Source organism: Enhydra lutris, unplaced genomic scaffold (genome assembly GCF_002288905.1).
Source record: "Enhydra lutris kenyoni isolate GAN:26980312 unplaced genomic scaffold, ASM228890v2 scaffoldscaffold27, whole genome shotgun sequence".
Lineage (NCBI taxonomy): Eukaryota > Metazoa > Chordata > Mammalia > Carnivora > Mustelidae > Enhydra > Enhydra lutris.
The window spans coordinates 23,571,603-23,587,858 of NW_019154111.1; the positions used below are offsets into that span (position 1 = coordinate 23,571,603).

At 39.7% G+C, this 16,256-nt stretch overlaps 1 protein-coding gene across 1 annotated transcript in view; it reads right to left on the reverse strand.

Moving 5' to 3' along the window:
* Nucleotides 1-662: 662 nt before the first annotated feature.
* Nucleotides 663-16,256, reverse strand: part of LOC111151956 (MET proto-oncogene, receptor tyrosine kinase) — a 114,940-nt gene continuing 99,346 nt past the window's right edge. Inside the window, exons 18-21 of the mRNA XM_022510200.1 lie at nt 13,766-13,875; nt 12,425-12,590; nt 2,985-3,121; nt 663-2,876 (exon numbers count right to left, since the gene is read on the reverse strand). Coding sequence (XP_022365908.1) covers nt 2,666-2,876; nt 2,985-3,121; nt 12,425-12,590; nt 13,766-13,875 — 624 coding nt within the window. The 3' untranslated portion in view covers nt 663-2,665. The remainder of the gene's footprint in view (nt 2,877-2,984; nt 3,122-12,424; nt 12,591-13,765; nt 13,876-16,256) is intronic.

Below are 16,256 nucleotides of genomic sequence, written 5' to 3' on the forward strand. Positions count from 1 at the left end.
ACCTGAAGGTATGTTCTCCAGTAGCTCCAGGCTCCTGAATGTTGGCAACCTATGTAGATAAAAGAGTAGTTTTAAGGGGCTAAGAAGGCCTCGCTCCTTCAACACCCAACTAGATATCTCTCAGCCGGCTACGTTTTTTTTTTTTTTTTTAAATTTTATTTATTTATTTGACAGAGATCAGAAGTAGGCAGAGAGGCAGGCAGAGAGAGGAAGGGAAGCAGGCTCCTCGCCAAGTAGAAAGCCCGATGCGGGGCTCGATCCCAGGACCCCGGGACCACGACCTGAGCTGAAAGCAGAGGCCTTAACCCACTGAGCCACTCAGGTGCCCCCAGCTACGGGTTTTTAGCTTCATTGTTATACCTCTGGTCCAAGCCTGCAGCTTGCTGAAGAGCATCATGCTAATAGGAGGAGACAAGTGCTCAAGCAGTTGAAAGACAGAGAAATGTGGGTGATTTGGCAACTTGGGGCAGACCATTCTTAGAAAGACAGATCTTCCTGAGATTCAAGGATGCAAATTCCTTTAGCTGCCCCCAGGAATTTACTAAGGTTCTCATATATAGATGATCTTGATGCCGCCAGATAAAATCAATCTTAGACTTCCTCTGTCATTATGTAAATGGAATAGGTAATCAAGCGTGACTAGCAATAACCAATTCTCAGTAACAAGATGATACATTATTTTAATTGTATGATTTATCAAAACAACAACTATTAACATACAAAGTACCATTCAGCTCAACTGCAGGTAAAGGCAGTGACAAGTATCTAATGCTTAGAAGAACCACTTACTCTCACAATCTGTCCAGATGCATTAACCTAAGGACATGTTTATAAATAGCAAACATGATTTTCACATTGCAGCTTTCTCAAGCATATGTACAGGTGTGTCGTCTTGTTGATGGGTTGTTTCCACAAGCTTTCTGTTTTTGATGCATCACCCTCTGGATATTAGTAGAGGTATTTGTTTCTGCAGAGTTTTTTGTTACCTGCCATTTGCAATATTTGTGCATTAGTATCACACTTTACTCTTCTGAAACAATATTTAAATTGGATATATCTCAACCGTACAATTCCTTGTGTCTTCTGGTAAAATCCACCTCTGTCAAGGAGTTTGGGTTGTAATCTTTCTCTTGCAACATCAGCCCAGCTCTACTATTCGGCTTCAGTGTAACACACCCTCTTTAGAGCCGGCTGTGTTAACCCTTGGCTTCAAGTCCTGGTGATGTAATGAGGGTGGGGTGTACTGGCAATCAGCACATTTCCTTATCACTATTTACAGTCATTGAGAACTATGCTTTTAGTAATCCAAGCCTGACATACCTTTTCTGAAATGTTCACAGTGCAGTATATTTGTGACCTAACAAAAGTTTTCTCATATCATTAAAAATAAACATTTTTATAAAAATATAATACTTTAAAAGTCTACATTGACAAAAACAGAGTATCCTGTGCCACATGCACTATACAGTAGTAAGCACAAAATCCCACAGAACAAAACATTACAAAAGTCCTGCTCAGAATAACTGTTCATCCAGGTGAAATGGCCAGAACTCTCAGTTGCTTTTATTTCCCCGTAAAATATGTTTTGCTTCACACATAGCATGTCCTAATGAAAAACTGGACTCCCAGAAAGTTTTATTATCTCCAATTGTTTGTGAGGTGGGGAGCTGCCACCTGAGAAAGAGGCTAGTATTTCCAGTTCATTGATCCTTTCTCTGCCCTACATGAGCCATGATAGGAAACAATGAACCTTTTAGACAGATGTATTCTGCTTTAACAACAGGCTGAGTTACCTTTAAAAACACCTATCACAAATCACTTGTTTTCTTTTCAGAAAAGAAAATTCTTTTCAGAGTCGTCATAAAAAAAAAAATAGACAAACGATCTAAATGTCCACAATCATCAGAACAGTATCATTCTCAGTTGATTTCTAAATGACAATTAAGTTTTTCATTGTGACTAAGCTATTCTATGAGAACCTTCTTAATGTCATCTATATACAATATGTAAATGTCCCTATTAATTTATAAACACATTTCATATCCTGCCATTTTGAAATGTTCACTGTGTTGTCTTTGGATATTTCTCCATTAAAAGGAATGTGATACAAAAATTTAAAAGGGAATGTTTGCCTAATGGGCAAATGACAACATCAGTAATAAAAAATACTATTGACCATACAACACATGAAAGTTCTTTGAAACACTTAAATTGCAAATGAATGGCTTGGTACTGGGGCCATATCTGTCCCGGACTTTACTATTTCTTCTGAATTTTCTGTGACCAAGAAGCCCTCAAAATTCATTGCCTCTGTTCCTCATGTGAAATCATGTAGGATCCTGATTTTTAAAAATTTTGACCTGGAATTCAGGTTTTAGCCTGAAAGCACAGGAGCATCATCACAGCTGTGGGGTTTCTGTTGGTCACTGGCCCATGGGACAAAGCTTCTGGCTCTGATGCTCTGTCAGCTGAGAAATTCGTTAGAATCCAGTCATTTTAAATAGCAATATAAAGTCCTATAATAGTGCAATCTTGGCAAAAGCAAAAATATCTGGTGCCCTTTCAATGGCCAGGCAGTGAAAAAAAAAAATTGAACAAAGTGTAGACTACTGTTTGGCAAGTTCTGTGACGCTTCTCAGAAGGGGGCTTGTGAGGTATCCATCTGTCATGTGTCCCCCTCGCCATCAATGTTATCTTGTGAAGACAACAGGGAAGGGTATGGAGCAACACATTTGACATTCACATAGGTTGCATTCACATGGACGTAGTGCTCCCCAATGAAAGTAGAGAATATTGCTGATATCCTGGAGACCAGTTCAGAAAAAGATGGGCGCAGCTCAGCTTTAGGGTGCCAGCATTTGAGCATCACTTCATATCTATTTCAAAAAGGAAGAAATGCTATGAGAGACATTGTAAAGGCAAGCATTTTGGTAAAAGTCAAGAACATAGGAATGACAGAAGATTCTTTCGAAATTCCTACTTACAAGGGATCTGGGCAGTATTCGGGTTGTAGGAGCCTTCTGCCTTGCAACAAGTAAACTGTTATATCAAAGGTATTGACATCAGGATAAGGTGGTGCTCCTCTTGTCATCAGTTCCCAGAGGAGCACGCCAAAGGACCACTAATCAAACAATGGAAGGGAGAATCCAGGTGAGGACCGTGACCATATGAACGTGAAAGGTGATCAGTAAGTCTTGATAACTAAATTTGGCTTAGTATATTCAATACTATTGCTTGGTGGTGCAAAAATTTCCTTAAAGGCAATTAGTAAGCTGTACATTTTATGATTACACCAGAATTAGATAAGGTTTAGATTATAAATAAATGCAAATTTTTTAAAAAGAATATCTAAAGTCCACATGATGACTAAGATTTCATCTGTAGTTAGTACAGTACAGTTTCCAGGTTCTTATAGGGTCAAAGCATTACCATGTTTCTATCCTTCTCCTTTCCAACAGTTTCACTACAAATTTACATTACTCATAAAAGAAGAAGATGAAGAAAGCTTTCCAAGATTTAAATTTGTTAAGGTTCTGAATGAATGAATACTCTTTTAAGAAATGTGACCATAAACAAAAAAACCCAAGAAACAAAAAAGAGATGTAACCACATCTAACTGTTGATGTTAAAAGGCAAACTCTAAGTCAGTGTAAGTAGAAATCCATATTAAAAATCAGAAGTGATAAAATTGCTAGGCAAGAAGGTTCTCTATAGAACTATATAAAACTAATTTCAATAAAATAAATGTCATTTAAAAATGTTAAAATACAAGATTGATATAAAACAGCTGTATTAGTACTTGGTAGGAATATTGTAGGGAGACAGAGAGGTTACGTGACCTGTTAGAAATTCCCCCAATAAATGTGAATTCATACCGGGATAAACACTTAAGAGTTCCTAACTCTTGAGTCTTACTTGGTCTACTAAACTACACTAAGTATGCAATTTCTTGATTAAAAGCTACTCAGAATACACTAGGTCATGCATATTATCTCCTCCTGGACATGTGCCAAGGTGAGATGACACAAAGAGAGTACTTCGACATGTGTGGGTCACCGCTGGCCAAAGACCCTGGAAATCACCTCTTCCTTAGCAACGTGTCTAGGCCACTCATAGACTAAGAACCATATGGGGGTTGAAATGAGGCCCTGAGAAAAAGGAGGTTTGGAGGGAAAGGAGAACACAGACCAGATAGGCAGAGCAGGAAAATAGAACATTGAAAGGCAAGTGCAGCTTCTAGCATTCAGCCAGGAGAATAAAGCATGTCTATCTGAACAATACCACAGTCTGAAAGAAACTAGGTAGATATTGTAGTTGCTGATATAAATCTCCATTAATGGTGATTTTGTTTGCCCAAGTGCAAGAACTCTTTAAGGCCACTGACTGCCTTGATCTAAATAGAGAAAATACTCTTTCCTGGGTGGGAACTAGATAACTTTGCTGTCCCCTGAAGCCTCTCAAAATCTAAGTTTCCAAAGACTGGAAATCTTTATGAGTCACTTCTGACAACTTCACTGTGTTAACCTTTAAGTTCCAGAATTTGCATTAAAATTTAAATCAGTTTAACAGGTATCTACTGATAGTTGGTGCACAGGTAGGTTACTGTCCAAGTTACTGGATGGGCCTAAGGTTGATTTAACAGGGTTAAATCACTGTCACATAGAACCAACTGTCATATAGAACAGTAAGACAGAATAACTAACACAGAGCAATAATAGAAAAGAGGTACAAATGCTGTGAAAAGTCGGAGATAATAGTGGGGTCCTGAGAAAGGCTTCAGAAAAAAGGCGACAATAAAGCAGATTTGGAAGAATGGGGAGCATTTGTTTTCCAAGTACACAGAATGTGAGGACAGGAAGAGTGTTCTGGATGGAGTGAATGGGCCCAGTGGTGAGAGAACAATAGGTCACTCTGCTTGATGTGTGGGCAGATGAGGCGGACCAGGGATGGATAAGGTTGAAACGAACCATGTTGTGGGGGTTTCTGAGTGCTGAAAGTGGGTTAAGATGAAATGGATGAGGCGTGCAGTTGAGCTCTACGTGACCTACCTGTAAATACTACACTTTAGACAAAGAGGAGAAGCCCATTTACATTAGAAGACTGCTGGAGGGAGTGTTCTGAACAAGAATAGGTGAGGGGTGCTACTGCATCTTGGCAACACGAAGTCCAATGAAACTGAACTACCAAATTAGGGTATATAAGCCAGGAACAGCCGTCATGTCCTTTAAGAAAAGATTATTTTATTTAATCCTTATAACAACCCTGTAATGTAATTGGTTTTGTAGATGCTTTAAGGATGAGGAAACCATAGTTTTGAGAGGCTGATTACTTGTCTGTGATTAGGTCTCCTAACCCATAGCCTAGGATGTAGGTGGGTCTAGTGGCAAATTCACAAAAACGGGGGCAGAGCTGGGTAGATTTCTGAGGAATTACAGGATTGGGCACTGGCTGGGAATCAGAGGAGGGTTGGAAGAGTCAGGGGACAGGAGTGGTGAAAGAGAGAGGCAGCTTGCAGGGAAAGCACAGTACTGCCTAGCTTGGGACTGACAAGGCAGTGAAGGAAGAGAATGAGGCTGACCTAGAAGCTGGGGGTGAGGAAGGGAGAGAAAGAAGGAGAAACAAAGAAGGGGAAAGGGAGAAGGGGAGGGAGAAAGAGAGGGAGAGTTAAGTGCACTGTGCATTAGGAATGATGGAAAGAAGTCAGTTTTAGTTTCTAGACAGGAGAGCTCTGCCATTCATGTTTACTGTGTGGATGGTCCGGCCCTTCTGAATATCTGAGCACCAGCAGTGGGCTCGTCTGAAGAATCTCTGCTTAACTTTATCAAAGGTGAAAATCAAAGAAGTTATTAGACATGAGAGACAATTAAAGCCATAAAAAGTGATAGAAAGTGACACAGCTAAGTGTGCAAGGAATGGAGACAGCCAGCTTTGAGGACTCAAGATTGGGTAAACTGAGATATAACACATTTTGTAAAAAACCCACAACTGATTAAAAAAATGGATAAATTCATAAAATTTTATCAACTGGTAAACTGATAATATTTTCAATAAAATTTAAAACTTCTGCTCTTTGAAAGATACCAATAAAAAAAATGAAAAGGCAAGGCACAGACTAGAAAAATATATTTGCAAGAACATGTATCTGATAATAAGTGCCTGTAATCCAAAATATATAAGGAACTCTTAACAACTCAAAAATAAAGAAATAAACTGGGAAAAAAATCTAATACTTAAAAAAAATGGGGAAAGGACTTGAGCACACACTTCACTAAAGGAGACAGAAGGATGGTAAATTAGCACAAGAAAAGATGCTTAATGTTATTAGTCATTTGGGAAATATGAATTGAAAAGAAAATGAGACACCACTACAGCCTACTAGAATGGCTAAAACTCCCAAACTGACAATGCCAAGTGCAGATGAGGATGCTGAACAACTACAACTCTTACATATTACTGTTAGGAATATAAAATGATATAGGTACTGTGGAAAACAGTAGACAGTTTCTCATAAAGTTAAATACACACTTATCTTACAACCCGGTAATCCTACTTTACCTGAAAGAAATAAACCTTCACACACAAAACCTTTAAGCAAATGTTTAGCAATAGTAACTATGTATAAGAATTGCTTAAAACTGGAAAGAATGCAAATGTCCTTCAAACTGGTGAAGGGATAAACAAAATGTGGAATATCTGTACAATGGAATACCACTCAGAAGTAAAAAGGAATGACTTACTCTGTTGTGAAAAACAGTATGGAGATTCCCCAAAAAATTAAAAATAGAAATGACTGAAAAAAACCCACTACCATATGATCCAGCAATCCTACTTCTGGGTACATATTCAAAGGAAATGAAATCAGCATCTTGAGATATTTTCACACACATGTTCATAGCTACATTATTCACCATAGCCCAGAGATGGAGGCAACCCTAATGCCTATCAACAGATGAATAAAGAATATGTGGTATATACATATAATCTAATATTCTTTAGCTTAAAAAAAATCCTGTCAGATGCTACATCAGTGGATCTTGAGGACATTATGCTAAATGAAATAAACCAGTCTCAAAAAGACATATACACATGACTCCATTTGTATGAGGTATCTAAAGTAGTCAAGCTCTTAGAAACACATAGGCTGTCAGGAGGGGGGAAAGGGGAGTTATTCAATGGGTATAGAGTTTCAGTTTTGCAAGATGAAGAAGTTGTACAGATCGGTTGTACAACAACATGTATGTAGTTAACACTATAGCACCATACACTTGAAAATAGTTGAGATGGTCAATTTCCTCTTCTGTGTTCTTTGACACAATTAAAAAAAAAGGAGAACATCTAGACACACTGATCCCACTGATACAACATGGATAACTCACATGCATTATGCTAAGTGAAAGGAGACAGACTCAAAGGCTATTTACTATATGACTCCATTTATAGGACACCTAGGAAAGGTAAAACTGTAGAGATACGAAACAGACCAGTGCTTTCTAGGCCCTAGGGATAGGCTAGGGGTTGACTACAAAGGGCACTGACGGAACTGTTCTATACCTTAGCTGTGGTGGTGATGTTTACACAACTGTAGGCATTCTTCAGAACTTGATGGACTATACATTAAAAAGTAGAGTTGGTACATTACATAATGAGGGGGCGCCTGGGTGGCTCAGTGGGTTAAACCTCTGCCTTCGGCTCAGGTCATGATCTCAGGGTCCTGGGATCGAGCCCCGCATCGGGCTCTCTGCTCAGCAGGGAGCCTGCTTCCTCCTCTCTCTCTGCCTGCCTCTCTGCCTGCTTGTGATCTCTCTCTGTCAAATAAATAAATAAAATTAAAAAAAAAAAAATGAGGATGCCATTAATAGAAATAAAGAAGTGAAGAACTGATAGTTGGCAGGAAAGAACTGGACTTTGAACATGGTAACTTTGTGATGCTGATGGAAACAATCCAGGAAGAGAGATTCAAAGGCAATTATAGACTGGTTGAAATTGTTGAGGGAGGTTGATACATAAAGACCTCTCTCCACCCAAGAAAATTCCCGAGTGACAATTGCATGTAGGATGTGAGAGAAGGAAGAGAAACCATCAAATCTGAAGAAAACATAACCCAGAAGCAAGAGGGAAACCAGATGGTATAGTGTCCCAGAAACCAGAGGAGGAGGACACTTTGGGAAGGAAGAGTTTGACAGTGTTAAGTGCTGATGCAGGGTGAAAGAGCTTGCTGATTGAACAACTGAGAAGTCAATACTGACGTTGATGGCTGCACACTGTACAAGAATGGGTATGAGAAACTGCAGAGTGACACTTCTACCTGGTTTGAATGGGCTTCAAGAGAATTTCAGATTTTAGCTGAACTCCATTTGGGCATTTGTGAGAAAGTGGACCTTTCCATAAGCAGGCAAGTTTTTGCTTACAGGTAGCTCTCTACACACAAGCTTATCACATGCTTTCGGAAATGTTCCATGTCAACATTCAAAAGATTGTGCTATCTTGGAAATTAAAGCTAATGCAAATTTATCCATTCAGTCAATAACCATTTGCCAAAGCAGCACTGCACATGGATTACTCTTGTTCCCCCTTTATGTAGTACAATACAACATCTTTCAATGAGAGGGAAAGAGACATAGCACTTTGTATCTATAGAAGCCTCCATAAATTTCCAGTCAGGTATCAGAGTGACAGTTGCTATCTGAGAAGTGCTGGCCTCTGTGTTGTGTGTACGTGTGTGGAGGTAGTAATGTGTGTGTGGGTTTGTCTAAAAGCTCAGAATCGCAACTCTTGACTTAAACATTTAAGATTTCATCAGATTCTTTTTTTGTTTTGTCTTAGAAGTTTTGCTGAGATGTAATTTATGTATTATAAAACTTGCCATTTTTTAGCGTGGGTCAATGATGTTTAGTGTACTTATTTGTGCAGCAATTGTCACAATTCAGTTTTTTAAAAATATTTTTTAAAAGATTTTATTTATTTATTTGACGGAGAGATAGAGAACAAGCAGGGGTAGCAGTAGGCAGAGAGAGAAGCAGGCTTCCCGCTGAGCAGGGAGCCCGATGCGAGACTTGATCCCAGGACCCTGGGATCATGACCTGAGCTGAACGCAGCCGCTTAACTGACAGAACCACCCAGGCGCCCTAAAAGATTTATTTATTTTAGAGAGAGACAGAGGGAAAGAACTTCAAGCAGGTTCCCCGCTGAGCATGGAGCCTGAGGCCAGGCTGGATCTCATGACCCTGAGATCATTACCTGAGCCAAAAATCAAGAGTTAGCTGCTTACCCGACTCAGTCACCAAGACAGCCCCACGATTCAGTTTTTAGATCAATTCCAATATCCCAGAAAGTTCCCCATGCGTATTTGTAGTCAATCTTTGCTCTTGCCCTCAGTCCCAGGCAACCCTTGATCTATATTTTTTGTCTCTCTAGCTTTGCCTCTTTCTAGAAATTTCATATAAATTGAATCATTCAATATACAATCTTTTGAGTCTGTCTTCTTTTGCTGGACCTAATAGCTTTGAGGTTTATCCATGTTGTAGCAGGCATTAGCAAGCAGTTCCTTTACAGTGCTGAATGGTATTATTCCATTGTATAGAAATGACATGTTTTACTTATCCATTCACTGGCTGATGGACATTAGGATTGCTTCTGTTTTGTTTTTTTTTTTTTCTTATTATGAATGCTACTACTATGAACATTCATGTTCAAGTCTTTGTGTGGGCACATGTTTCCATGTGCTTATTGCTAGCTATTCATATATCTCTTTGATAAAAGGTTTATTCAAATCTTTTGTCTACTTAAAAAATTTGAGTTATTTTGTCTTATTGAGTTGTAAGAGTCAGTCTGGTTCTTAATGGCAGACAAACAGTCCGGATAGAATGTATACTCTTTGAGGACAGGTTAATTCTCCCTACCTTATACCTTCACCTGCCACCATCACTAACATGTTCTGAGCCTACCTCTTTAGCACTCATTTCTTTGATCTCTTTCAGAATCTTTCAGGATCAAAATCCCAGGTATTACACTCTAGCATGTACTATTACATTCTCTCATTAATCGTATCCACTCCAAAGTCCCATCCCTCCACCATGTCCTGTAACACATTTATTAAAAACAACTCCCAGTCACTCTCAACTTAGTCTTTAATGTCTCCCTCACTTCCTCAGGAACTGAAACTCTGCTTTCACTCGAAGACCACAGTGTCTTTGAAACCTGCTGACTCACTGGGAGGAGGGTAGACGACTTCTTGCTTCCCAAGGCCACACTCAGATCTCTGTCCCCTTTCACCTCTTAATAGCTGCCAACCCTTTCTCTTCTGAAGACTAGGCCCTCCATTATTATTATTTTTTGCCTACCTTGTTTGCTGATGTTGCCAGTTTACATTTTTTCCCTTTTCAGTCCTTATCTTCAAGGACTGAAAATTCATATTTCTCTACCTCTACACATCACAGTCCTCTTGACTTACTACGAGCAAATAGAGTAAGAATACTCTCTATCCCATTCAACACTTAGGCTCCTCAACCCACTCTAGACCTCTAAATCATTCAAATCACTCAGCTTTCAAGGCTGTTTTTGTGTACTGAGTAGCACTGGACCCTGATGAGAATACCCCATTTCTTCCTGAAACTTTCTCTTCCTCTGGCTCTCATGACAGCCTCTTCTAGGTCTCCTAACTCTCTGCTTTCCTCCTTTATTTCCTATGCATAGGTTCTCCTGAGTAATTGTTTTTGGATGCTAAAAAGTCTATTTCCACCCGTGACCTCTGCTATGGAATGAACTGTGGACCCTCTACCCCCATTCATATATTGAAACTCTAATTCCCAGAGTGAGTGATGGTATTAGTAGGTGGGGCCTCTGGGAGATAATTAATTTAGATGAAGGTGGAACCCTCCAGATGGCATTGGTGCCCTCATGAGAGGAGATACTGGGAGCTTACTCTTGCTCTTTCTCCTGCATGAGGACACAGTGCAAGCCAGGAAGCGAGCTCTCGCCAGAACCCGACCATGCTGGCACCGTGATCTCACACTTGCAGCCTCCAGAACTGTGAGAAATAAATGTCTATTGTTTAAGCCACCCAGTCTGTGGTATTTTGTTATGGCAGCCCGAGTTGAATAAGATAACTAATTAGGCTGTACAAGTTGCAGAGCCACATTTCCAAATGCCTAATGGACATTTCTGCTTGGATATCTCACTCCCAAGTCAAACTCAATATGTTCAAGCCTCAACTGGTATTTTCCCCCTCATCCAGCTTTTACTCCTTTGCTTCACATATGTGTTATTGCATTAGCATATAACTTTGCTAATTTTTGAATTTTATCAATTTCTTGCTATATATTGTTGTTATTACCTCTGAGATGCTTTTCCTTCCATCTCTTTTCTGTTCTACAGTTTCTGTATTATTTCAAGTTCTTCCTGAAATTTCATCTGCCTGCATCTACTCCTCTCAGAATACCTTACAGAATAAAGACTACAGTATTGTCTGATTACACTTTAATGTTTCCACATGGCCAGAGAAGAAATTCCAGACTCCCTAGTTTGCTTTCCCAGAACCATGATCTAGTATGAATATATTTTTCCCAGTTTATCCTTAGAACTTCTCCCTGTGCCTTCTATTTTTGTCAAATCACACACTGCTTACTGTTTCCTTAGAACTTTAAAAATGCATATACTTTCCTGCCCCTTGGCCTCCCCTGGATTAGTATTCATTTCACTGCCCATTCTGTCCTCCTTTAAGGCCTCCTCTATGAGCTAGAAGGGAAGTAAGGAATCTGGCTGCCCATGTGAGTGTCTCTCCCACCCTCAGGACTCAGTGCACGCCTTTTGAAGCTTGTTCTATGCGAGGATGGTCTTTGTAGATAAAAAAGGGCATGTTTCTAGATCTCTCTTTTTTTTTTAAAGCAGACTGCCCGCCCAACATGAGGCCTGAACTCACCACCTGACCCTGAAATTAAGAGTCACGTGCTCTACCAACTGAGCCAGCCAGGCACCAAGAAGGGCACATTTCTAGCTGGGTACAGGAATAATGCCCTCACTGCTAGGCTTGTCTCAGGTATGGCTTTCAGATTTCTCGAGGTGCATTTTAGCTGCCTTTGAGCAATGAGTGGCTGCGTTAATCCCAAGTCTACTTTGTGTGACAGTTATTGACGGACATGCCTCTCTTCGCTGCCAAGTCAAAGTTCCTGGAGGACAGACTTCTGGCCTGGTTCAGCTCTGGGCTTCCTAAGGACCTAGCATGGTGTGCTACTAGACAAATGTTTTTTGATAAACGAATGGATTTATGAAAACAGACTATGGGTTAGACAATCAAGGTGATTTATACTTATGAAGAAACTGAAACAAAAGGTTTCCTTTTATGAAAAAATAAAATAGCCATAAAACTACTAAGAATGTTGGGTATGACAGTAAAAGAGGAGAAGGCCAGGGATGATCAGTACATTACCACATCTGACTTGGTGGTAAACTTCTGAGTTTGCAGACTTTCTAAAGCCATCCACTTCACGGGCAGCTTGGCACCTGTTTTGTTGTGTACGCTATAGTATTCTTTATCATACATGTCTCTGGCAAGGCCAAAATCAGCAACCTTGACAGTGAATTTTTCATCCAGCCTATGAAAAGGACAAAAATTATTACTGGTGGCTGAAACAGGATAATTTACAGTGATGCTGAATATCTACAGGTCAGAACAATAACTTCATATCTGAAATCCATAACTTTTGCAGAGTAATTAACACTAAATTACAACAGAATTCTTGAATGAAAATGCTCGCCATTTATATTACAAATTCAACAGGTCAAGGAAAGAGATCAATGAATGATGTGGTATAAGAAAATCCCTTTTGCTTTAATGGTAATAAAATTGGTCCCCGCCTCCTAGCTTTCCTTGTTGCTAAATCAAATATGCTAACTGACTCCCCCTAGCAATTGCAGATCTCTGCTTATTATTTTACTAGTAATACTCAGCTCTGTGGGGGAGATATGACAGAGGACTTTTATTCTACCTTTTCTTTCTCAGATGGGCTAGGTTATTACATAAAACTCATATATCCCACCACTGTGTAACAGAGAAATAGGATACGTAGTAAATCCTCTAACAAAAACAGCAAGGCTCAACAAAAACCAATTTCCGCTATCTGAGGCTATGCATCCTTTAAGCTGGCTTTTATGTAGTTACATTGACCAAAACCAAGGTAGGAAATTAATAGCACAGCTCTCTCATTCACACATACCATAAGTCATGAATCAGTGCTATGTGAGGAAAGCACTGAATCCATTACAAACTGTTGATTGTTGAGTTATACAGCCCAGGCAGCCAGACACAAATAAAGCTCTTTGTATATTCATTCCCAAATACCATTTTTGGTACGGCTTCTGCAGGCTGACTTCAAATCCAGTCTTAGGAAGTTGCAATATGTTGGTATTTGTGTTACCAGCCCTCTCCTTTTCACTGTAAAATGCTGAAGATCAAATTCTCCCTCCCAAACACTAATGCAGTGTGAAACCACAACATTGGGGGCTACTGGTGGGAAGGGAAAAGAAAAGCAAAAGCACAGAACAGCTGTTTAAGACCCCCTCTGGAGAATTCCTTTTAAATTCTCCATTTGATAAAGCCTGAAAGCCCCGCCTACCTCCCCGGTGCTTACATATCAGATTTAAAACTGTAACGGATATAAAGGACTTTTGCATAAGAACTGAAAACATCCTCACTAGTCTTCAACAGTGGGAAACAGATTCCTCTTTGTCACTTAATTTGGACTGTGGGCACAGAGATTCTTATACTTACATACAGTTTCTTGCAGCCAAGTCTCTGTGGACAAACTTTTTGCTTGCAAGATATTTCATGCCTTTGGCTACTTGAAGACCAAAGCCAATAAGATCTTTTACAGTTGGGTTCTGCAATCAAAGGGAATAGAAAACACATTTAGCCAAGTATCTGATGATCTAGCTATGATCTCAGAATTCTGAAATGTTTATAAGAATTATTTTGTTTCAAACAGTAACTTGTGCCTTGTTGAGGGCAGCAATCGTTTATTAGATATTTATTATTTGCAAAGCACCAGGCTAGCTGCTTTTGTGAATTTTGGCTAATCCTTATACACTTCCGTAGGATGGATTCCATTTTTCAGATGGGGAAATGGAAGTGCTTTAAAGTTATTCTGGTATGGTGGGGCCAACAGATGGAAGACCACTGCCATTGAAAAGATAGCTAATTACTCACAATTCCCAAAGGAAGGGGGCAAGCTATGCCAAGCAAGGCCACAGAAGAAAGCACCAGGGTTTGTCTAGGAAGCAGAGGGAGCAAGGGGAAAACACAGGCAAGAGGTTGTTTTGTGGTTTCTGAGGGAGGGTAAGCAGATTTAGGACTGGGTAGTTTGAATAATTTCAGCAGGTTCTGGGTTGTAGGGACTATCTGCAGTTGTCTGGTACCTGGCCCTGAAGTGATTACAACAGGTGGATAGTGTCTCAGAATGTGAGAGTTCTTTAAAGGAGGTGATTGGGGTATGGGCTGTAGATTGGCTGGTTTGCTTCTGAAAGAAGGAAGTTAAGTTGTTTACTATCTTTCGGAATTTGCTAGTTCTGGGAAGAGCAGGTCCTCCAAAGTCAGCACGGAACCAGAAGTCAGAGCATTAGAGATACATGGTTAACCTAAAATTTGTTTGGAACCACAAAAGACCCCAAATAGCCAAAGTAATTTTGAAAAAGAAAAGCAAAGCTGGAGGCATCATGATTCCGGACTTCAAGCTCTATTACAAAGCTGTAGTGATTAAGACAGCATGGTACAGCATGGTACACAAAAATAGACACATAGATCAATGGAACAGAATAGAAAACTCAGAAATGGATCCACAGCTATACGGTCAACCAATCTGTGACAAAGCAGAAAAGAATACCCAATGGAAAAAAGACAATCTCTTCAACAAATGGTGTTAGGAAAACCGGACAGCCACATGCAGAAGGATGAAACCGGACCACTTTCTTTTCTTTTTTTTTTTTTGAGATTTTAGTTATTTAACAGAGAGACACAGCGAGAGAGGGAACGCAAGCAGGGCAACTGGGCAAGGGAGAAGCAGGTTTCCCACTGAGCATGGAGCTAGATGCGGGGCTCAATTCCAGGACCCCACGATCATGACCTGAGCCATCCAGGTGCCCCTGAATCACTTTCTTATACTATACACAAAAATAAACTCAAAATGGATAAAACACCTAAATGTGAAACAGGAAACCATCAGAATCCTAGAGGAGAACATAGGCAGCGAGCTCTTTGTCTTTGGCCACAGCAACTTCTTACTGATATGTCTCAGGAAGCAACAGAAACAAAAGCAAAAAGGAACTACTCGGACTTCATCAAGATAAAAAGCTACTGTACAGCAAAGGAAACAATCAACAAAACTAAGAGGCAACCAATGGAATGGTAGAAGATATTTGCAAATGACATATTGGATTAAGGACTGGTATCCAAAAATCTATAAAGAACTTAGCCAAACTCAACATCCCCAAATAAATAATCCAGTTAAGAAATGGGCAGAAGACATTAGCAGACATTTTTGCAGAGAAGACATACAAATGGCTAAAAGGCATATGAAAACATGCTCAACATCACTCATCATCAGGGAAATACAAATCAAAACTACAATGAGATCCCACCTTACACCTGTTGGAACAGGTAAAATTAACAACACTGTAAACAACAGATGTTGGTGAGGATGCGGAGAAAAAAGGAACCCATTTACACTGTGGGTGGGAATGCAAACTGGTGCAGCCACTCTGGGAAACAGTATGGAGGTTCCTCAAAAAGTTAAAAGTAGAACTATCCTATGACGCAGTGACTGCGATACTAGGTATTTATCTAAAATTTATTTATTATTTACTAGGTATATGTATCTAAGGTACAAAAAATACTGATTTGAAGGGGCACATGCATCTGATGTTTACAACAGCATTATCAACAACAGCAAAATAAAGGAAAGAGCCTAAATATTCTTTTACACACACAAACACACACACACACACACACACACACACTCTAGAATATTACTCAGCCATTAAAAAGAATGAAATGTGCCATTTGCATTACGTAGATCTCCATGTGGATGGAGCTAGAATATATTATGCTAAGTGAAAGAAGTCAGTCAGAGAAAGATAAGTATCCTATGATTTTACTCACATGAGGAATTTAAGAAATGAAACAGATGACATTAGGGCAAAAAGCTGAAGCTGATGAGAAGTGGCATATGTGGCTATGTGGCAGAAAGTGTTCCAGGCAGATGGAACAG